Source organism: Phyllostomus discolor, chromosome 7, assembly GCF_004126475.2.
Source record: "Phyllostomus discolor isolate MPI-MPIP mPhyDis1 chromosome 7, mPhyDis1.pri.v3, whole genome shotgun sequence".
NCBI lineage: Eukaryota > Metazoa > Chordata > Mammalia > Chiroptera > Phyllostomidae > Phyllostomus > Phyllostomus discolor.
This window is the reverse complement of record NC_040909.2, coordinates 2159556-2181812: the sequence shown is the minus strand read 5'-3', so window position 1 is coordinate 2181812 and position 22257 is coordinate 2159556. Positions and strand designations below refer to the sequence as shown.

At 63.3% G+C, this 22257-nt stretch overlaps 1 protein-coding gene across 1 annotated transcript in view; it reads right to left on the bottom strand.

The window, feature by feature from the left end:
* Positions 1–22257, bottom strand: part of CNTN4 (contactin 4) — a 249765-nt gene that overhangs the window by 22354 nt on the left and 205154 nt on the right. Inside the window, 3 exon segments of the mRNA XM_036030242.1 lie at positions 202–360; positions 3652–3769; positions 6177–6352. Coding sequence (XP_035886135.1) covers positions 202–360; positions 3652–3769; positions 6177–6352 — 453 coding nt within the window.

Below are 22257 nucleotides of genomic sequence, written 5' to 3'. Positions count from 1 at the left end.
CACCTCTGTGTCCCCAAGCGGAGATGGCACTGAACGGGGACAGCACAGCTGGTGGTGGACTAGGACCCACTGCCCTGGCGGGGTGCCGCCCGCGCTGTGCCTGACGAGGACCCCGGCGCCCCCGCTCTGCCGCGGCGCTGGGCCCGTCACGCCGGGTCTCGGGAGGCCCGTGGACCCCCGTGTGGACGGCCAGTGCGGTACCTGTGCTGACGGCCTGCCAGCCCACGGAGAACGGGGTCCTGGCTTGGATGGCGTACACGGTGACGGGGCTGTGGTTGTCGGGCCCGGGTCTCCAGGACAGCTGGGCGGTGGTGTCCGTGATTTCATCGACGGTCACGGCCTCGGGGGGGCCTGGGGGACCTGCCGGAGAGTGAGACCCTCAGGCGTGGGGCGGTGGGCGGTGGGGGGGCCGATGTCTCAGCGTGCGGGCCCTTCCTCGCCTGGTCCCCGACTGGTCCTGAGACACCTCCCTACCGAACACCGCTGAGGCGCCCTGCGTCCCTCCGGGCTCACAGCCTGTGGTGACCGGAGATGCACCCCATTCCTGGGGGCTCCCGTGCGACGGGAAGGACCAGCAGGTGGAGCTCGGGCTGCGGCAGAGCGTTTGCGCTGAGGCTGGGCCGGGGGGCTGGGCACACAGGGCCCACACTCCCTAACCCGCCCCTCGCTCAGGTGCGCGCCCTGCTGGCCGGGCGCCGTTACGGGACACAGCAGCGGTCAGCGGAGACGGGCGCCTCCTGGGAACGCCCCGTTCCACCCTGGAGGGTGGGGCTTTGAGCAGAACCGGCTTCAGAACTTCGGGGTCATGGTGTCGCCCTGCCCCGCCCCCACGGCGAAGGCAGGGGTGTGAGGGCACGGCTGTGACGTGGCCGTTCCTGAGCACATTCAGGATCCGGCCGGAGTCCCCAGACCCCCTCCGCGGCCTCTGCAGGCCGAGCCTGAACTGTCCGGCGTCTCCCCCGGTGGACATTGTTAGTGCCCACGGACTCGAACCAGTGACCACAGGCTTGGAAGTGGAAGGAACGGAGGGTGGAAAGTGGGTGCGGGGGCAGAAAGTGGAGACCCGGCCTGGCCCCGGTCCCGGCACAGAGCGCTCTCGCCCGGCTGTCCCAGGTCTGGCTCAGGGACATGCTCCACCGCCTCAGAGAGAAGGTGACCACGAGGGACGCAGGATGACGGCCGTCCCGCCCATCGGGCGGGCGTGGGAGGGGCTCACCGTGCCTAGCACAGCAGTCGGATGCACAGTGGGGCCCTGCGGGGCCTGCCGTGGGGCCGGGGGTGTGTGTGCGCGGCATGGGGGAGGCAGGTAATGGCCGCTTCCTTGAGGAAGACGCCGCTCCTGACCTCGCGCCCGCGCTGTGTGTGCCCCGAGTCCCTCTCCTTGACCAGCCCCTTCACGGACCCGCGGGAGAGGCCAAGGTGCCTTCTCCCTCCCCACCCTGGCGACAGGTCCGGGACCCGGGTGCCGGCGGTGGTTGGTTTCCACGGTGACATTTCAGCGTGTCGGTCTAATGCCACCTCGGTAGGTCTTCGGGACCCTTATCACCCAGACAGAGCCCAGAAGACGATAAAATCTCTTTCTCACCCTTGCATCCCCCGCCCCCTGACTGCCGCTGCTCGGATGGCCTTTCGGAACCAGAGCCCAGAGGAAGAGGCAGAGGGGTCTTCCAGCCCCTCTGTGGACGGACAGACGAGACTGACAGGGGCTGCGGGCCCCCAGGGGGCCGCTGGAGACACCACGGCCGGTCCAGCGACGATGGCACTGGCGGGGCTCAGCCCTTTGTAAAGTCCCCCCCCCCCCCCCATGACGCACAGACGTGGCCGTGCAGAATGCCCCCAGCTTCCCCAGGGGGCCCTGGGGGCCTCTTTCAGCGACTCCAGGAGCAGACGTGTGCTCTGAGCCGAAGGCTCCCGTGGTCCTGGGCTCTCTGGGGCTGTGGTCCCGGGCTCCGCAGGGGGCGGGGGGGGGGGCCCTTCCCAGCCGCCCTGGCTGCTGGAGGTGAACCTGGTCACTATCAGAGGACTGGGGGGGCCGGGCTGAGGCTCCAGGCTTGGGGCTGAGTCCCACCGGAGACTGCGCCCTCCTCCAGGGCAGGGAGCGCCTGCCCCCTCCCCACTGCCCCCCCCCCCCCCCCCCGCCCTGACGGGCAGCCCCTGGGACAGGCAGCGAGGCCCCGGGCGGAGCTGGAGGGGGTCAGACAGGGACAGGGGCTGCCGCAGTCATTTGCCGGCCTTGGGAACTGATTAGCCAGACTTTCTCTCAGGCTACATTTGCAAATTCCTCCTGGCAGTTAATGTTATTTTCTGTGAAATGAAGTATACAGTATCATTTAGGAACTTGGAGAATTCCTGATTTAAATATTTATTAGTGCAGCGTATTGGCATTTAAACTGCGGAGCCGAACGTGATCCTAGTCAGACAGGAGACAGGTTCTCAGCAGCAGAACTCCTCTGTCCGCCGGCGCGGAGCGGAGCGGCGTCCTGGCCTTGGAAGGGAGACAAAGGTGTTCCCGCAGGGTGTCCCGGGGGGCGGCACCCCGGCGGCCGGAGGGTTCTCCCCTCACCCGGCCCCGGTCTGTGCTGCTGTCACCAGTCGCCCCGCCCCGGTCTGTGCTGTCACCGGAAGGTTTCTCTGGGCAATTTACAGAGGGACCAGAGCAGACAGGCTGGAAAAGCGGTTTTTCTGGAACTTCTCCTGAGAGCCACTTTCAGTTGCTAAACCCCCCCTCCCCCCATCCTGTGATAAGCCCAGAGGAGAGAGCAGCAATTTCTGTGGCTTCCCGTGACCCTGGTTCGCTGCACACTGAGATTCCTACCCCCCCCCCCCAACACCTCGGGGAGCCCCTGGATTTCACTGCCTTGCACCCTGAGTCCCATGGGCCCAAGAGGCCTGTGCGCCCCCGCCGGGCCCGGGAGGGGGGCGCCCGCAGGTGCTGTCTCCACGTCTGAACGGCCCCACTTTCCCCAGGCTAGGAGGCCCGGAGCACGCACCGGCTCACGGAGATTTTACATTTAATTTAGGGAGAGTCCTTCAAAGTCCATGGACTCGTCCCTTGCAGACTGGTTTGTGGGACTTGCAACTCTGTCCATCCGAGGGCCTGGGGCAGGGGGTTCGCACCTGTAGGCTGGAGTCAGGCCAAGAGACCCCCCCAAACGTGAGCTCCCAGCTCAGCCACGCCCCAGGCCGCCAGGAGGCGCTGCTCTCTGGAGCGGTGTGTTAGGACCTGGACGGGACGATTAACTTCAGGGAAAGAATGCGGGGACACTGTGGGGTGGGGGGAGGGTGTCCTGCCAGCCCTTCCTCGGGCCCCGGCCTGGGTGCTCATCTGTGGCTTCGGGGAAACCTGCCCAAGCACGCTGACCCCCCCCCAAAGCCACGTGCTTGTACTTGTGTGACATTATCCCTGGTCACCACCCACGGGTGCTCCTGGGCGGGGGGGACTCAGTGCAAAGGAGCCGGGCTTGCTCCGCCTTCCCCGACACCCTCCCGTGAGAAACCCCTGCGGACTGCGAGCCTCTGTTCATGAGGCTTCGCTCCTCCCTGGCCCCCGCCCCTGCCCCCACAATTCTAAGCCCCCGAGCCACTGGGGGCTCCGGGCCGGGGCAGGCACCCGCGACCGGGACTGTGCGAGGGGGAAGCCCGGGCGCCTACCTCTGACCATCAGGCTGGCGGCCGCGGACAGCTGGTCCACGCTGGTCTGCACGGCGCACACGTACTTGCCGGCGTGCCTGAGCTGGATGTTGCGGATCATCAGGTCGCCCGCCGAGTCCTGCTGAGAGAGCCGAGGCTGCGGTTAGTTGTCAGGGAGCGCTGCCTGTCAGGGTCGCGGTCCCACGGAGGGCACCCGGCCCCGTGTGCGCGGGCCAGGCGGGCGCTGGCCGAGGACGGGGACGTCGGGGATGCAAGCCACGGCCCGCTGCAGCCGGGGGGCCTGCCAGGGCGCCGAGAGCGCTGCCGGGTCCAGGACACACCGGGGCCGGACCCCGGGCCTGGCTGCTCCGGGTCTCTGTGCCGCCCACGCCGGGGGCACGTGACTTACGCAAGGCGGCTCCCGACTGGGTCCCACGGGCTTCCTCGGACCCGCCCTGGGCCCGTCGGCTGCACGGGGTCTGCTCCCCTCCCTGGGGCCCTGCATTCGGAAAGGCCTGCCCCTGGGCCCTGGGGCCCCTGGGGGCCTCTGCAGCCCAGCGCCGGGACGGCTGACTGCGTGTCCCAGACGCAGCCCTCGCAGGTGCTTTCTAGGACCCCACGGACGTGCCCCCACAGGCCGGCGGGAAGGCCCCGCCGTCACAGCCCGGTGGTGGCCAGAAGCCTGGAGAACAGCTGCACGAGCAGGAGCCCCCCAGGGGGCAGATGTGGGAAGATGGCTTCTTTCTAGCCCCCATGGGTGGGCGACAGTGATGAGGCTGCCCCCCCTCACGCTGCAGACCCTTCTGCTGCCCTTCGCCCTCTGCCGTGACACTGGGCAGCGCCGAGCGGCCCCTCGCAGCCGGCAGGCAGTCACAGCACTCGCTGGGGATCAGTGTGTGTGAGTGCCCTGCACGCCCGTCCTGGAGGCGGGGCCTGGCCACCTGACCCGACCGGGGAGGGAGCACCTGAAGTCACCGCCCAATGCCCCGCCGGAGGCCGAGCCAGGCTGCGACCCTGTGTGGTCCCAGTCCCCGTCCTGTCTTTTCCAATCGCAGCCAACATTTGATGGTGTTCTGTGTGGGTGTTGGGCAGCGGAGGCGGTGGTGAGGCAGCCGTGCACGTCACACCGTGAGTGCCCTGGGTGCCCCCGTGCCCGCCTGGCACCGGACCTGCAACAGCCTGCCACCTCTTTGCTGCCTGCATGCCCTGCGCTGTGCCCCCACCCCTGAGCCTGCTCGGTCTCAACCCCACCTCCACCCAGCCCCCAGCCCTGGCCCCGGCCCCTCCCCGCCGGCAGCCACCAGCCAGTTCTCGGGTCTGTGGGGCAGTTTCTGTTTTGCTTGTTGACTTAGTTTGTTCTCTAGGCCCCTCCACACACAAGTGAGACCAGCCGTGTCTGTCCTTCTCCGTCTGGCAGTGTCATGAGCACCATGCTCTCCCGGTCCGCCCTCCCGCGCTGCTGCAAGGGGCAGGACTCCTCCCTTTTCACAGCGGAGCGGTGTTCCAATGCATGAACTGCACTGCAGCTTTTCTGTCCGCCCGTCCGCCCACGGGCACTGGGGCTGCCTCCACGCCCGGGAGGTCGTGAATACCGCTGCAGCGAACTCGGGGGGCAGACACCCTTTCGAGCTGTGCTTCAGGTTTCTCTGGGTGCCTTTCCGGCACTAAAATCGCTGAATCACAAGGGCAGGCCCCCTTAAGTGTTTGAGGCCCCACCACATGGCCCTCCACAGTGGCTGTCCCCCCCCAACCGTCTGCACCCCGACAGCAGAGCACGAGGCTCCCCTTTCTCCACGTCCGCGCCAGCACCCGTTCGCCAAGGTAGCGACGGCGGCCATTCCGACGGGGTGAGGGCCCCTCGTTGTGGTTTTCACGTGCATGTCTCCAACAATCGGTGAGGCTGAGCTCAGTCCCCTTCTCACCCGGGAGGCCACCCTGCCAGCCAGCAAGGCCTCCTCTGACGGCAGCCGCGCCCCCAGGCCTCTCCCCCTGCCCCCCACTGGGGCTCCAGCACAGCGCACCACCACTCGTCCACCGCCTGGGGCCGTCCCCAGGACTGGAGGGAGGGAGGAGGCAGGCACAGGGCCAGAAGCGAGCCGACGTCGGACGGGGCTGACTGTGCGCCTCCCCCGTAAGTCCCTTCCCTCCTCTGGGCCTGAGACCACCGACCGGGAAGGCGGGGCCCACCGCCACCGAGCAAGGCTGTCAGAGCGCAGGGGCTGGGTGAGTGTGAGTGTGAGAGCGTGTGAGTGTGTGAGCGCCCTGTGACAACCTCACACTCGGTCACATCAGAGACATCGCACCTAATTGAAGAGGGGCTGTGACTGTGTTTAACCTGGGAGCACACTGGGTGTGTGGACACCAGACTCTACTCCTCACCGGCCGAGTCTCCCAGCCGCTCGGTTAGCTGGGAGGGTGACCCAGCACTTCCAGGCAACGAGGCGCTCAGACAACAAGGGCAAAGGTGGGCTGTGCCTTGCTCTCCCGCCTGGCCAGGCGGCCTGGGGGCCTGCGGGCTCCAGGGGCGGCCCGGGGTCGGTACTTACCCCTCCGACCCTCTCGAAGTGGTCCCCATCCCTGTCGAAGTCGACCAGCCGCCCGTTGAACCGCCAGGTGAATGCGATGTCCAGTGAGGGGTCATGGCTCACTTGGCAGGTGAGGACGATGCTCTCCCCGACCGTGACGTCCATGCTGGCGGGGGGCACGGTCAGCCTGGTGGGGTCTGTGGCGGGGAGGAGACAAGACAAGCAGCTGTCCGCGGGCCTGGGCGGCAAACGGGGGCCCGCCAACCCTGGCCCTCTGGGGAGTCCAGGTTCGGGCCCGGAGGTCGCTGTCCTGAGAGAAGAGGAGACAGGCGTCACCTGGGGGAGCCGCCCAGGGCAGCGGAGCCCGGGTGGGAGGGGCCCAGGCCTGGGGCCGGGGGTGGGGTAGGGGGGGGGCTGCCCTGAACTGGCCCCTCCAGCAAGGCCCCCTCCGCCCTTTCAGGAGGAGGCAGGGCAAACAGGGAAAGCTTTCTGTATTTGAAGTTCATGGAGCTTTTTTGTTCCCTTTGATCAACGCGATAAACGTTTAGTACGGGGACTCTAGAGATCAGGAGGTTACAAGAAGGAGCCAAACCCCCGCCCCAAACAAACAAAGAACGAAGGAACCAAAACAAAGTCCTGTTTCCTCCCTCGCTGTCTGGCTTACAGTTCCGTGTGCACTGCTGTGGGCCTGCCCTTCTCTGGTCCCGAGCCGTTCCCTTTTCTCTCCGGCACGGCTGCCAACATGCCCCACACGTGCACCTTTCCGTCTTCTCGCCTTAATCTAATATTGGGCATGTTTACATCGTTATCTTCGTTTCTGATAATCTGCTTACCGTGTGTTACTGAGTTTATAAAGAGGTTCGAAGCCTCCCTTTGAGACTAGTAGACATTTTAGGGAATTTTGTTATAGTCACTGACGATGTTGTAATGAATACCATCGACGAACGATTCACGTGTCCTGCTTCCTTCGAACACGGACGACTCATTGGTTCCCCCGTGTCCCCGCTCCGTCCTGGTGTCCGCTGGGAACCAGGGGGGGCTGCGGACCCCAGGCAGTTCGTGAAGCCCCCAGCTGCCCTGCCAGGCAGGGGCACGGTGCGTCCACACGGGGTGCCGGGGGGTGGGTGCGCGGGCAGGAGCGATCTGAGGTCAACAGGAAGGTCACGCCCGAGCCTGAAGAGTGAGATTCTCGCCCCGGCCCTGGGGGCTCAGGTTGGAGCACCGCCCCCCCCACCACACCAAAAGGCTGCGGGTTCGGTCCCCAGTCGAGGTGCGTGCGAGAGGCAACGGATGGATGTTTCCCTCTCTCTCTCTTTCAAATCAAAAAACATGTGCTCTGGTGAGGTTAAAAAAAAGGAATGGAATTCTGGCTTAGGCGATATTCCAGAAATTTCTCTCGTGCTCCACCAGATGAAACCAAACCAGCCCAACACGCCCTAAGGAGACTGGACGGAAGGCAAAGGGAACCGCACGGGAACACGATGGAGCCCCCTTCCGCGAGCACAGGACGGCCTCGCGGGCTGTGGGCTGTGGGCCCGGGCGTCTTCCCCGAGCTCGCGCCCCGCTGGGGTCCACGTTGCAGCTGGGGGTCCGGGATGGCGTCTCCGGACCACCTGACGGGTCTCTCCCCGGCCAACCACCCAGCCGCGGCCGCTCGGGAGGGCGTGTGGGACAGTTTGTCTCTCTCCACCCTTCCCCCGATCGCAGCCAGCACACCCCTCCTGGCCCGGGAAAGGGAACTCCAGCCAGCCCTAACTGCAGGGTGACGCGGGCGCGACGGAGGCGGGTGCTGCTTTCTGAGAACCCGAAGGGGGGCGGTGGCTGGGTGGGGCCCGTGGGAGGAAGGAGAGACAGCACGGCCTCCCAGGGGCCGCGGGGGGCGGCCCTTTATTCCAAAACCTGGGGCTTTGCAAATTGCATAATCAAAACGTGTTCCGTAGGTTATCTGACCTGACCTGTGCAGGGTGCACAGGAATAGCGAGGGTTCCTTTTTTAGGTGAGGGGAGGGGGTGAGAGCCAACCACCTGAGAATATAATCCTCAGCAACAGCCTAGCAAGAGCTCCACGTTGACGGAATATGTCATTCCTCATTTCCGAAATCAAGTTTTCCTTCATCTACGAGGGAACGATTGCTGGCTAAAATGACCTGCACCCGTGGTTTTTATTTGGCAACATGTGGCCGCATTCTATCGGTCACAGCTGCCCGCCGGTTCTGCCGTTCAGGTCTTCACTTCAAGGCTCCTCATCCATCGGTTGACTTGTCCACCGGGCGTGCCTGGGCCACCACAGAGACGACAGTGTCCTGTGCCAGGAGGGAGGCGAAGGGGACCGAGGGTGAGGGGGGCTGAGCCCCTCACCTTCTCCACACCGTGTCACCTGCTGTCCCTGGGTGTCTCATTCCCTCTCGCCGAGCCGGTTCTGTGCCCGCCCCGCGTGGCAGACGAGGAAACTGGCGTCTTGGAGAGCTGAAGGGAGGCCCCTTCCCTTCCACTGAGAACAGGACGTCTGGCTCAGATCGCCCAGGGAACAACAGTTCAAGGGCATCGCCAGCAATTTGCACCCTGGATTATGCGTAGCTAAGGAAGCTATTTAAATGCAAAATAAACTCAAAGGAGGCCACCGGGTGAGGATGGTTTCTGAGAGCCTCACTGCCGGAGTAATGAGCCCACAGCCGGGATTTCACGCCCAGGCCTCAGCGCTGGCGGGGCTCGCTCCGCCAGTTGACAGGTGCGGCCGACTCTGCCGGCTCGCGTCTCTAAGAACACACCTGGGCTCTGGGACAGCTCCTGGCGGCTGGCACACACCCGGATGCCGAGAGCCACCTGCACCCTGGCTCACGTGTTTGAATGACATTTGTCTCCCAAAGAACAGTTCACCCCTTCATGCACACGCAGGGGCCCGGGACAGCTCTGTTACTGGTGACCTCGGCTGCCTGTTCTCTGAGGACCAGAGCGCCCTGAGTCAGGCATTACTACTCCGTCCCTGTGCCACCGACAGAGCATCCGAGTGTTTCCTCTTGTCACCGAGTCACGTCCCGTGCCCTGAAGTGGCCGCGGTCCATGCGAAGCAGGCCGTGCACTGCGTGCATGCCAGGGAGGACTCCCGGGGACCGGAGGATCTACACCGGGCAGGTTCAAGTCCCTGCGAGCTGCTCTTTCTCCAACCGCGTGCTTGTTCGGCACCCGTGTGCTTGCTGCGAATTCTGATGCGGGCCACCTCATTCATGTCCTCACGTTCACGCTGTTTACACGGTACACAGATAAGCAGATGGCGTCTTCAAAACACCCTGTCTCCCTTCCTTTGGTTTTAATTCATCAAGATCAGGAAGCTCCCACATTTACGACTTCTGTTCTGAAGGCTCACACCAACTACTGTTCTGTGCGCGGCGCCGTCAAAGGCAGTTGAAGCTCAAGATGTGACTCGGCGTCTGGGTTCGGATGTTGATTAAGTGGCGAGGATGGGCGGGGCCGACACCCCTGACTTTCCTGCTGGCGGTTGGTTCATCCGGTGGAGAATGCTGCATTGAAAGCTCTAGGAAATTCAAGCCCTGGCTGGTGTAGCTCAGTGGATTGAGCGCAGGCTGCAAACCAAAGGGTCGCAGGTTCGATTCCCAGTCAGGGTACATGCCTGGGTTGCAGGCCACGACCCCCAGCAACTGCACATTGATGTTCCTCTCTCTTTCTCTATCTCCCTCCCTTCCCTCTCTAAAAATAAATAAGTAAATTAAAAAAAAAACAAAAAAGAAATCTCTAGGAAATTTATGCTTAAATGTACATATAATATATACACACATACATACTATATTACATATATGCATGTGTTATGTATGTATAAATATATAAGGTGCCTTAACTCTCCTGGAATAAAAAAGTATCCCTTTCTGTTCGGTAGCATCCTGTATACTACACCGAGGATAAAATACACTCAGTGCTTTGGAGACCGTGACAGCCAGGAGAGGGAGAGTTAACTGTCAACCACGACTCGCGAGGAGGCTGACCACTGGACGCACACGTTGTGACACTGATTATTACCTGAGCCGCCTTGTGCCCCCACTCGGGGTGTTTGCCGCCTGGGAACCCGGGGCTCGTGGAGCGCAGGGTCCGCGTTCCCGGGTCTCGCCTGCCCTCTCCCATCCTGGCTGCAGCCGGTCATGTGTCTGCCTGTCTGCCACTCGCAGTGCCAAGGGGGTCCCCTGGTGCCTGTCGGGAGGGGCCCCACCCATGTTTCAGTCGTCCCCGTGCACAGAGGGCAGTATCCCCTCTGCGGCGAGTTTCTGGAAGGCCATGGCTTTGACGGCAGCCCGTGGCCCCGCTGTGCCCTGGGCCTGCCCTCGTTTTCACAGGCAGCTTAGAAAGCAGGACCCTTCTAGGACAGCAGCCAGTCAAGAGCCGACAGCCAGCTCGCCTCCAGTGACATGAGAGCACGGGACGAGAGATGGCCTGTGATGGAGGGCGAGGCCACCGCAAAGACGGTTGGCCGAGGACCGCAACAGGCCTGGACACACCGTCTCCAGGGGTGACCGTCAGCGCTGGATGAACTGTTGGTCAGTTCTGCATAAAACACGCATCTAAAAGGGACACCTTAAACACAGAGGAGAATCAAAAGTCACAGTGACCTCAGGCTGGACAAATTATTTCACCGAGGGTAAGATTTAATAGGGACAAAGGCCGAAAGCTCCACGTCAATCAGCCGCACAGGGGCGGAGGTGGGTGGGGGTGGGGAGACTGAGGGGCCGCTCCCAGGAAGACGACTCCAGTACGGCACTGACCGAGGGGCTGTGCAGCCCCCCAAGCTGATGCACCCTCCCTGAGACAGGCACGGACCCCGCTGCATCTGCCCCGATGAGGCGGCTGCTCATGGGGAGCGACCTCAGACGCAGATACAAGTGCGTGGGCCCAGGGAAGTGAAGGACCTCATAAATCTCCAGCAGCTAAAACAACTGAAAGCATGGGCGTGGGGAAGAGAAGTCAGAGCGCACACAGGTGGTCTCCATATCCGGGAAGGGCGCACAGGCGGGCGGCGAACTCGGTTCCTCTGTGTTGTCCCAAGGCAGCGAGAAGGTGACTGCACTACCGGAAGGCGTAGGTGGGCTCTGGCCCGGGTGGGGGCGGAGCGTTCTCGGGTAGCAGGCCTTTCCCACAGCCGGAGGGGCGCCCTGGAGAGCGCGGGCCACACCGTCTGCAGGTGCTCGCTCAGGTGGGCGCCCCCAGGCGGCGTGCCTGGGTGAACAGAGGGCTGGCCAGGTGGAGGAAGCCAGTGGTCTCTGAAGGTCACATGACCTCCTCCGCCCCGCCCACTGTTCTCCGGGGGTCCCGCCCACGTGGAGCCCGCCAGCGCTGGGCCCGCCCCACTTCCCCCAGGACAGGCTTGGGCGTGGCTGTGGAGAGTCACTCACACGTATCCGGCGTCTCCATGGCCCCCGGTTCCTGGGGGCAGGGACCCAGTCTCACACTCAGGTCCCCGGCGCCCAGCTCTGTCCCTTCTCGCCCGCTGGTTAAAGCCGAGCTGTCGGGGACTACAAAGGGCAGTGCCGGTGACCCGTGAAAATAAGGCCCTGAACTGCAACCGCCACGGGACAGGATGTGGTCGTGCTGTGGCTGTGTTTGACCCCGACTCCAGGGGCCACCGGCAGGTCACTCGGGTGCCAACTCCGGCCCTTCCGCTGAGCTCAGCTGCTGACTTTTGTGGTCTGGGTTAGGGTTTATTTTTTTTCTTGCTTTTAAAAAATAGTTTATTAAAAATACAAGCTGGTGTCAAATAGATCCAAACCCACAGACATGTTGCCAGAGAAGTACGAAGAGCTGTCGCACGGGCGCCCAACTGTTCATGTCTCCCGGCATTTCCTTCGCTCACACATGACACAGATATGAGACAAACGAGTCTGCCGTCCCTGCCGTCGTGTTTCCCTGGACCCCCCACGGCGGACGCAGGCGCGCTGCCTCATCACCCCAGCGTGAGAAACCAGGCGTGGGTGACCGCGCGCTGCTGGCTCCAGGCGCCCTCAGCATGTGTGTGTATCACACGTGACTACACATGTATGATGATTTCTACATTTTGTAAATGAGTAAATGCAGACACATCACATATTTGCTGCATCGACATGTGTTTTGTTCAGTATAACCGATTCCCTAGCCTTGTCCACTGCCTCTCTCCTCCGCCCACCCACCGCCTCTGCGCCGACCCTCACCCACCCTTTGCCTGGGCTCCAGGGGGCACAGACCCAGGCTCCCCACAGGTCTCCCAGACACCTCGCCGCCCTGCCCTGGTCCCCCGACCCCTGCCGCCTCCTCCGGGCTGGGCAGGGAGGGTGGGACTGGACTGCCTTCATGTGCATTGAAATGTAAGCGTTTTCAACAGCTATGCCATGAAAAAAGTAAAAAAGACGGCCAACTCTAATTCCAGGGCACATCCCATTTAAGAAGTCAGTTTTGTGCTCCGTCTTGGAAGAAGAATGAGTACAGAAAATGCCTCGCTTTACCAAAATCGAAGTACTCAGAGTTGCTGTGTTTTATTGGGGTGGGGGTGGGGGGGAAGCTGAAGTCGACACCTTCATTAAATACTGATTGTTAGGAGCAACTCATTACTTAAAATTATATGAAGCCTTTGGAGCCCAATTCATCATTAAATAGAAGAAAAATTGCTTAATTTTCTGACTATCCTTCTCTAGGGCCTGCATGGCAAAAGCAGCAAACAGCCTAATTTCCTGTGGTTCTTTTCGCCCGAGTTACTTTTCCGCAGTGAATCCGTTCTGGTGGGGGGGAGGCCAGGGCGGGGCGAGGACCTGGGGAGGGCGCAGGTGTGGGAGGGGCCCTCGCCCGATCCGCACGCTCCCCCGAAAGCTCTCCACCCTGCCCCGCCATCGCTCCCTTTGCGGCTGTGCGCTCTGTGCTTGTTGCACCTGCTGACTGCCCCTCCTGGCAGTCTCTGGAATTTCGGTTTGGGAGTTCACCCTGTAAGGAAGCTTTTTGCCCCTTGCGGGCGTCCTTCCGTCTGCGGTGGGTGCACAGCGAAGCTCTAAATCTGGTTATGAGGGACGTAGGGTTCTCCCCAAATAGGGCACCGAAGCGCTGCGCCCTGTGTTACACGGGCCTGGCCGGGCCGCCCCTCTGACCGCAGATAAATTCCCTGCCAAGTTCTTGAATCTTCCTGGAGGTCCCTCGCTGGCTGGCGGGGAGGGGAGACCCACACCCTCACATTCCGGCACAGGCGGGGACAGGAGCCTCAGTGTCCCTGGGAGGTAAAACACACTCAGGGCGGCACCAGCCGGGGCACGCCGGGCACCCACGGGTCTGGTTCCCATTTCCGAGTCTCCACGTGGGCGGCACTATCGCTCCTTGGGGTCTCCTGTCGACCTTGGCCTTCTTTCAGACAGGTCCTAGTCGCTGAGATCTGGTTTCCATGGAGCAGCTATGCTTGCGAATTGATTATTTAAAGAAACTTAAAACAAACATAGGCTATTTTTTTCTGCGTATCTTACCTTTTTGTTAACACAATTAAAATATGACCTTGTTGTATGAAGAAGGGAAAGGAACCAGCTGGAAAAAGGAAAGAAAAAAACCACCCAGCGATGGTATCTCAGACACGGAAATGGGCTCTCTCTCCGGGGGCCGAGGAGCCAGGCCAGGGCCCGGGGCGCTACCGGAGGCGCAGCTGTGAAGCCGCTCGTGCCCCGTGGAACCTGGCGCTGCGAACAGGCGGTGTAACTCGGCCGGTGACATCGAAGGCGAGCACCGGGCCGACGCCGGTCAGACTGCGCGCCCCCTGGACGGTTTCTGCAGAGCGATTTCCAGGCCGCCCCTGGGCACAGCGCCCACCGACCGGTTTTCAGAGGCTCGGGGTGAAAAACACAAACGCATTGGTGTGGGGCGCGGGAGCGCGCTCCCGCCGGGTGGGGACCTCGGGGGAGGACGAAGCTGCGCATGCGCCCGGTCCAGGGTGCCCCGCAGGCGCGGGTTCACGGCCAAGGCCAGTCACCCGTACGCTCCGGGGGCCTCCAGGTCTCCAAGTCAGAGACAGTGTTGCACGCGGAGCTTTGTTTTGAGCAGTTCTGATTTTACATCAGCAGGTTGGAGTTGGTCTTAAAACCATTCGTTTCCAGCTCGTTTGCTCTCCTGTTCGCCTGCCACCGGGAAAGCAAGACTCCCGGCGTGGGATTCGCGCCGTGGTGCGGAGCGGGTGTCTCCGCCGGGGCGTCCTCCCCAACGGGAGGCATTTCCCGCGGGGGCCTTGGCACCCCCCAGGAGTAAGGAGACTCTTGGCGCGGCCCGCAGACACGGGGCTCTGCTGTGCTTCCGCGCGCACTTTCTCCCTGTGGCGCTTTCTTTGCGGTTCCGGAGAGACGACCCATCCACACCATCGGGAAAGTGTGTCCTCCGACACATTGATGAACTGCGCCCGCATGCGGATGCAGAACGAAAACAACTTCCTGGCACTCCGGGGACATGCTAAAAGGGCCCCGACGACCTCTCGTGACCGCGGGGACACACTGCCGTCAGAGAGTCAGGGGTTCCTCCCGTGGGGGGAGGGCGACTCCGCGCCTGTTTTCCAGCCCCCGCACGGCCCGTGAGCGACCTGCCCTGTGCGTCACGGGGCTGAAGGGTCCCCAAGACATCCCCTCGGCGTCAGTGAAATACAGACCCCCCCCCCCCCTCCCCCGCAGAGGATGCCGGAGGAGGGCACGCCCTGAGGCCGGCACAGGGCGGAGGGCCACGGGCAGTGCCTCCCAGGGTCCCGGGCCACCTGCGCCCTGCGGGCCGCGCGCTGCCGGGAAGGACTCCGCGTGGACAGCAGGTGGCGCTGCGGCCCCAGGCAGGGAGAAAGCCGCCTCCCGCCTGCTCACCCGGCAACTTTCTCCCCCGGTTTTCCGACTCCTCCGCAGCTCAAGGACGCCGCGTCTCCCGGGCACTAATTCTCCCGTTGGAGAGCGGCATTTCTCTTGTTTGCTTACGCATCGCAGGAAAGGTCAGAGACGAGCATGCGCAGTTTAAAGCAGGGGTCTTCCTACCTCTGGGGACGGCACGAGCCCCCCTGCTTTTGTCTGATGCAGCAGGAGGATTCGGAAAGCTGTCTGCAAAGCAAATTCAAGCGACCCCGCCCGCCCCCCGGGGGGTCCGGGCCCCTACTGACTAGCTGGCCGGGGGGCTTGTCGGCAACTCAAGGGAACTTCCCCCCTGCCCCCCTCCCCCCGGCTAACTTTCAGGTTGGACTAGCATTAACAGCTGTGGGGCCCCACCCTGGAGGCGCCCCTGTGGGTGCGGGGCGGGGGCGGCAGGAGACCTGAGTTCAGCGGCTAGAAGAGATTTCTCCTGCCATCCCCGAGGTTCCGAGCCTGGTCCGTGTGCACAGTCGGTGCAATCCTAAGGAAGGAGAATGAAGCCGGGGGGGGGGGGTGTTCTTGGAGCAGGTTGGTCCCAGCCCTGCACGTTGAGCAGCCAGGACCCCGCGGCAGGGAGCCCGCCTGCTGCAGGAAGCCACGCCCGGGGGTGGACGTGTGGGTCACCGAGCTGTCTGATGTCCCACCCCGGAGCCGGGGCACCCACCCTTCCACTGAGAGTCACTGATCCAAGAGGAAGGAAAATCAGTGGAGGGTCAGGGAACTAGAAAGCAGCGTAATTTCGTTTATTTTCAGAGAGATGTTCACAGCTTTTCCTGCCTTTGAAGCGGGTACTGGGGACATCAGCCTACTGCAGGGGGGGGGGGGGGGGGCGCGAGGGTGAGCGAGGGGGGAAGGCAGGGCGGCGGTGGAAACGAGACGGGAGCAGCAGGAGGAAGGAGGCGGCCCGGGCCGGAGCAGCAGGTGTCCCGGCTCCTGGCGCTCCCCGACTCCGCACACACAGGGTGGCGTGGGAGTGGGGCGCCATGAGCTGCCACCGGATCCCATACCGACACGAGGGGAGGCAGCAGCCCCCGAAGGAGGTTTGGGAAGTGGAAAGACAGTCTTCCGTGGAACAACATTCCACTCCGTGGTTTTCAGGCCAGTGAGGCAGAGAGCCTCGGTGGGGCCAGCCGTGCCTCTGGGAGCGTCATCCCTCACAGGTGGCTGCGCCTTGCTCCTTCCCCCACAGGTGGACTCGGGGGGGGGGGGCGAGTTCTGGTTTAACACCGAGTCCCTCGTTTCCCACGTCTCCGTGGACTGTGTTTTGCAGGGACACCTGGGTTTCCTGCCGCGATTCTGTGAAGCACTGTGGTGCTGGTACCGCCCCAGGACACGGAGCCACGGCCAGGATCGAACACCGTCAGGCGCCGGAGGTGGGGTTATCGCGTCAGAAAGGGAAATCGCTTTCTGGTTGTGTTTGGTCAGCTGAAGAAAGTAACTGCTTGTTCATTCCAGAAACACGCTCCGTGCTTGAATGGAGACAAATGGAACCTCCCAGGTGTGTGTGAGCGTGCAGGTGCCTGGTGCTCAGGCTCCCTTCGTAGATGTTACCAGGAACCCTACGCCCTCCCCAGGTTGTACGCCGGAGCCCAGCAGCTCACCGTTGGTCGGGGAGACAGAGTGGCAAGGCCCCAGCCTCCGTTACTGCCAATACACGCTCTTTACTTGTGTGACCGGGGTCGGGTCCCCTGGGTGCCGCTCTGGGCTGCGATGCCGAAGGGGAAAGAGAGTTTGCAAATTGCTGCAGCGTCCAACAGACACAAACTCCGAGTTCTGGGAGAAGAATTGGTGTGTCCACTCGGCCGGCAGGCGAGACGCACGAGGCACATCCACCGTTCAGAAACGGGTTCCGGTCCCTTTCCCCGAGTCTCTCGCACCCGACGATGGCCCCGGACGGCATTTCTGCCACAGGTGCAGACCCCGACGGGCTCAGAGAGAGCAGGCTCGCTCTGGGAGGCTCCCCGGGGCCAGCTGCTCCGCTCAGGGACAGACAGCGCCATTCACACGGCGCACGGTGTTCACCGGGGTGGCCTGGCAGCCGGCAGGACGCCCGCCCCTCCTCCCCCAGGGGAGGGGGGATGGTGCCTGGGGCCCAGAAAGACGCTGGAGCCTGGGGCCCCTGGAAACGAGCCCAGGCCTGGAGCCTCTTTCCGACACGGCAGCTGGGGGTTGTTTCCAGCCAAAGACCTTCTTTAGGGGACCCTCCAAGGCAGGCATGGTTTTCCCTGAGAATGTCAGTGCGGTGCAGTGGGGACGGCCCTCTGTCTCGGGCCCCGGGCACCGGCCTCCAGGTGTGGGCACGGGTGCCGACGAGGCGTGCGGCCATCCAGAAGCCTGCCGGCCTCTCGGGGTCTCCGGGCTGCAGTGTTCTCGTCTGCAACTTGGAAGTGATGGTTCTCTGCATGGGTGTCTGAGTGATGACAGGGTCTGCCTCAGTGTGACAAGGAAGCCAAGGAGGATGCGGCAGTGACAGCTCCGGAACATGAGCACAGATGCTCAGTGAGTGCCCGTGAGGGAGCCACAGGGAAGCACCGCCGTGCACAGGCGCCTGTCTCTCTGCCAGGACAGCCCGCACCGGGGCCACGGCGCCAGTACTGCTCAAGTGCCTGCGCCCGAGGCAGTGCACCGAGCTGGAAGGTGGCCCCGGAGGGATACCAGCGGCGAGAGGCCCCCCGTGGACCTCGGGACACCATTGGGCACTGTGAGAAGCGCTGCGGACAGGACAGCTCGGCCCTGGGCCGGAAGGACTGAGACCCGGGGAACCCCCGAACCCGCCAGCTGACGGCCTGCTCCGCTGACGGCGTCCACGGCCACCTTTGTGGGTTATTGCAGTGGTTCCGGAGGCGTGGCCAGAAATGTGCTTCACTGAGGGGCGTGGGAGACTGGGGCCAGGCCTAGCCAGTGATGTCTGTGACCTTACAGCATGAAACCAGTTTTAAAGCCTTTGTTTCTCCCTCTTGCCTTCTATTTCACAGTCCCCCGGGGGCCGCAAACCCCACAAGGACTACAAGTACGTTTGGGGGGCTTCAGCGTGAGCCCCCACGCCGTGCTGTGAGATGGCCGGCCTCGCAGGATATTGCCGAGGCCTGTGCTGGGGGCGGGGGAGGGGGGGTGGGCACCGACTTGCGGCGGGCGACCCGGTCTCCTGTGGGGACCGGGCAGGGCTGACCAGCAGCGACAGGTGTGGGCCCCAGTGCGGAGGAGCGAGCGCACGGAGGGGCGCAGACGCAGGACCCCCGCTGTGTCGCGGCTGGGTGGCACGCACACTCGACCGACCCCTGTTTCCTCCACCGCACACCCGGCCGAATGACCGCGGCCACACAGATAAGCCAAGGACCACGCAAGCGGGCACGGCCCCCGTGAGGAAAATCCCACCGGCCTCGACTCCACAGGCCCCTCCCACCCCCTGCTCCCGGCTGGCCGAACACCACGCGCAGCCTGGGGTGACTGCACGAGAGCAGAATAATAAAAAAGCAACAGAAATAATCACTATGATTATGTATGAGATGCGCTAGCTCCTTGCCACAAATTATCTCATTTCATAATCACTCTGTTCGGATTCCGGGGACGCTCTAAACCCCTCTAAACAGCAGTGCGGGGTTCTTGTCTTTAAAGGCACAAGCCTGCAAGGCCAGAGGGGATGGTTGGCGGCCGTGACCGCCGACACAGGGCATGCTGGGAAGCAAACTCATGGTCAGTGGGCAGGAGGCCCTGAGCCCTAAGCGCGCACCGGGGAAGCGCCCCGAGCAGGCCGCCTTCCTGGGTAGGATGTCCCTCGGACACTGTGCCGCCGGTGGCCTCGGGCACCCCTGCAGGCCAGTTCCCGAGTGCTGTGTGGGTCACCCTAGCAGGCCAGGGGCCTTTGGGGGCTCCCACTCCTGCTCCCGTCTCCATGGGTTTCCCCTGGGGGTCACTGCCTCCGCCAGCAGGCGGGTGGGTGTGCAGCCGGCTGCCCATGCTCGCCTGGCAGGGGTGGGGGTGAGAGAAGTCGGGGAGAGGGGTCTGAGAACATTTCTGGAGAAAGGAGCAAAAACTCGAGGAAAGAGACCAGGAAGGATGGAAGAGGAAGTTACAGGACCATGCTAGATGAACAGAGCAGGTCAAAGATGAGAGAAATAGACTCTCAACCAACAATCCCCCAAGTCCCTGGGACAGAAGGACATCTGTCTCCCAACCAAGTAGGCCCCCCAAGTGCCGATGGAGGGGAGAAAACTGGGTTCCCCGGCAAACCATGGCCGCGTGGCACTTCTGAGCAGCGGAAGTGGGAAGGTCAGTAGGTGGAACCGTTTAGGAAGAGTCGGAGGGAAACCAAACCTCGGACTGCCTCACTGTCCGATGGTGTGCCTCGCTGCGCGGACAGTCCTGGCCCACCCCTGGTGCCCCAGCCCCTCAGCGCGCCCCACTTACTCCCCCTGGGGTGGCGAGTTCCACGGCAGCCTCGTGACATGACAGCAGGGCACCTTGTCGGCGGCCTGGCACCAAACCTGTCCCTTTGCCCTGCTCCGCCCCACGCCAGCATATGCGCCGCCCGGCCCATCCTGCAGGCGGGCGAGGACCGGGTGGCACCCACCCCTGGGAATTCCCTTTCCTGATGGAGAGCAAGCACCCACCCAGCTGCCCCGACGTACTGTTCCCACACGCTGGTTTTAGGCAGAGGCAGCTCCCTCCTGGATGCTCTAAGGGAACCCGGTAGCGTGACGGACGGCGGCATCCCCTCAGTCCAGGCTGGAGACGACAGCACAGGCAGAGCCGGGGGCACCTCCTGTGGGCTGTCGACTGAGGGGAGCTGACACCCACCTGTCCAAGCACAGAACAGTCCGCTGGCATCATGGACACGACGGCAGTCCTACGGGGAAGCTGAGTCAGACGGCGGGGACCTCAGGCCTGCCCCCTTGACAAAGAGCAGGGGACTCAGAGATCCATCCCAGAGCCACGCCCAGGCCGCCGACCCCCCAGAACACGGGATTCGGGGCAGCCGGTGCTGGCCTGTCCCAGACCTGGCGCGGAGCAAGAGGCTGCGCAGGTTGGGATGGCTCCGCCCGCAGCGAGCGCTGGCTGGTGGGCTTCGTGACACACGCCCGAGGGTGAGCAACGTAGACAGAAGCAGCAGACACGAAGCGATGCTTTCCTTCTTCTGAGAAGAGGGGCCACTGGTCTCTTGGGCCTCGGGGCCACTCCAGAGCACAGCTGGGCTGCTGGAGCATTTTTGGGGGCCGCAGAGAGATGCAGGGCAGGCACTGGGACACCAGGAGGGGGCGGCAGGCACCGGTGGGGGAGGCGCGGCTTCTGTCCTGGAGAGAAGCAGGACACTGCCTGCCGCACAGCACCTGTCCCCAGTCCGCAGGGCAGCCGGACAGGAAGGCCACCGGCTGCCGGGCACCGAAGCCCACGCCCCCGTCACTGTGCCCCACGGAGGACCTGGGACTGCCCCCGGCCTGCCCCTCACCGACCTGCTCGGCGGCTGCTTTCACGGCGAGAATCTGCTGAGCTTCTGTGGGAGGAGGCACGGGCTGCGGGGCCCTGGCCTGGGGGTGCAATCTCCACGCCCCCTTTCTCTGCAAAAACGGGGGGGCTACAAGACACGGGCCCACCTCCTCCAAGGTTTTCCCAGGGCGCTCCCACCGGGGCCAGCTCGTGAATCACGGTGAGACGAGGGGGTTCTAACACGCCGCCGAGGGAGACCTGAGTGTGCGGTTCATCCGTTCGCTCATTCGTTCATTCGCACAAGCGTTCAACAGTTTCAGAGCGCCTGCCGCGTGCCAGGCACACACTGCAGGCTGCGGGCGCGGGCCGGCTGCTCAGCGCCCCCCCCCCCCCCCCCCCCCCGCCCCGGAAGCTGCATCTGTGCGAAGGTGGCAGACGCTGGGTGCACGAGGAGGCAACACCGCCCGTGTGTGTGCGTGTAGGTTGGGGAAGGGCTGGGAAAGGGAAGAAGGAGGCGCCACAGTCAGGACCAACAGGAAGGCTCTCCTCCTGACAGGTGGCCAGAGAAGGCAGCTGAAGGTCTCGGGGGACTCGGTGCCTCAAGGACGTTAGGGAGTGGGGGGCGGCGGGGGGGGGTTGTCACCGAGGGAAAAACTGTTCGAAGAGCTCATACTATTACGGTAACAACGTGAGTTCAGTGACATGAAGTGCAGACATCCATGAGCGTGTGCAGGCACACACTCTCTCACATGCACACCCTCTTACTTTCTGGGGTATTTACCTTATCAAGCCCACTGGCAAAAACCACACACAAAATAGAAACCCACTGGCAAAAACCAGACACAAAAGAGGAACCCACCTGGCAAAAAACAAACCAGCCAAAAACAAGAGAAGACACAGCAGTGCGTAAAGAGTCGGAACAGAGGTGCCTCGTGTTCTGGCTGAGGCCACTGAGGGTGGGAGGGACCCTGAGCTGCACCCAGCTCCCTGGCCCGGGAGACCACTCCCGGAAGGCGGAAGGGTCCTTCCCTCGCGCCAGCTGGGCGGGCCCCACCGCTCGGCCAGAACGCGTGTTTTCCACGGGCCTCCTCCCGTCTCGCCCACACTGAGCCCGGCGCCCAGGGCTGCTCGGGGGCCTCACAGCGGGCTTCTCCAGGCACTGCGAGCTGCGGGCCACCCATCCACACACAAAGGGCAACGATGATGCCCGTGGTGGACTGTAGGTTTGCCACGTGGACAGGGACCGTGCTGGGTCCCGCAAGGGACCGTCTCATTGAATGTTCCCAGCCTCTCGCCCAGGCGGGAGCGTTTCCATTTTCGTCACGGGCCTCTCGGGCTCAGAGTCGCGCAGATGGTGGAGTGGAAGCGACGTGGGACGTGCAGTCCCCGGGCGGGGCTCTGGCCTGCGGACAGCTCCCAGGGCACGCACGCCTGGGTACCAGCCGGCTCTGGCTCCCAGGGCACGCACTCCGCACGGCCTTTCCCAGCCTCAGTTTCCTCACTGGCTCCTATTGGCCTCGCCCAGTCGGGGTGGTGTGTGTTCCAGGACACGGAGGTGGCCCGTGTCATTTCCTGGTGGCTATCGTGTCACTGCTCCCTTTACTTGAATAAAACAGGAATAGCAGGTGACACAGAAGCTACAGTGTTCAAGCGTGCCCATCGGGCGACAGGGCCAGGGCAGGGACCACGGCCCAGGTGGGCAGGACCTCGGGGCTGGCTCTTCCGACCCGGCTGCAAGCCTTCCCTCACTCACACAGTCTGGGGAAGGGAGGCCACGCGATCCCAAATTCTTATTGTTCACAG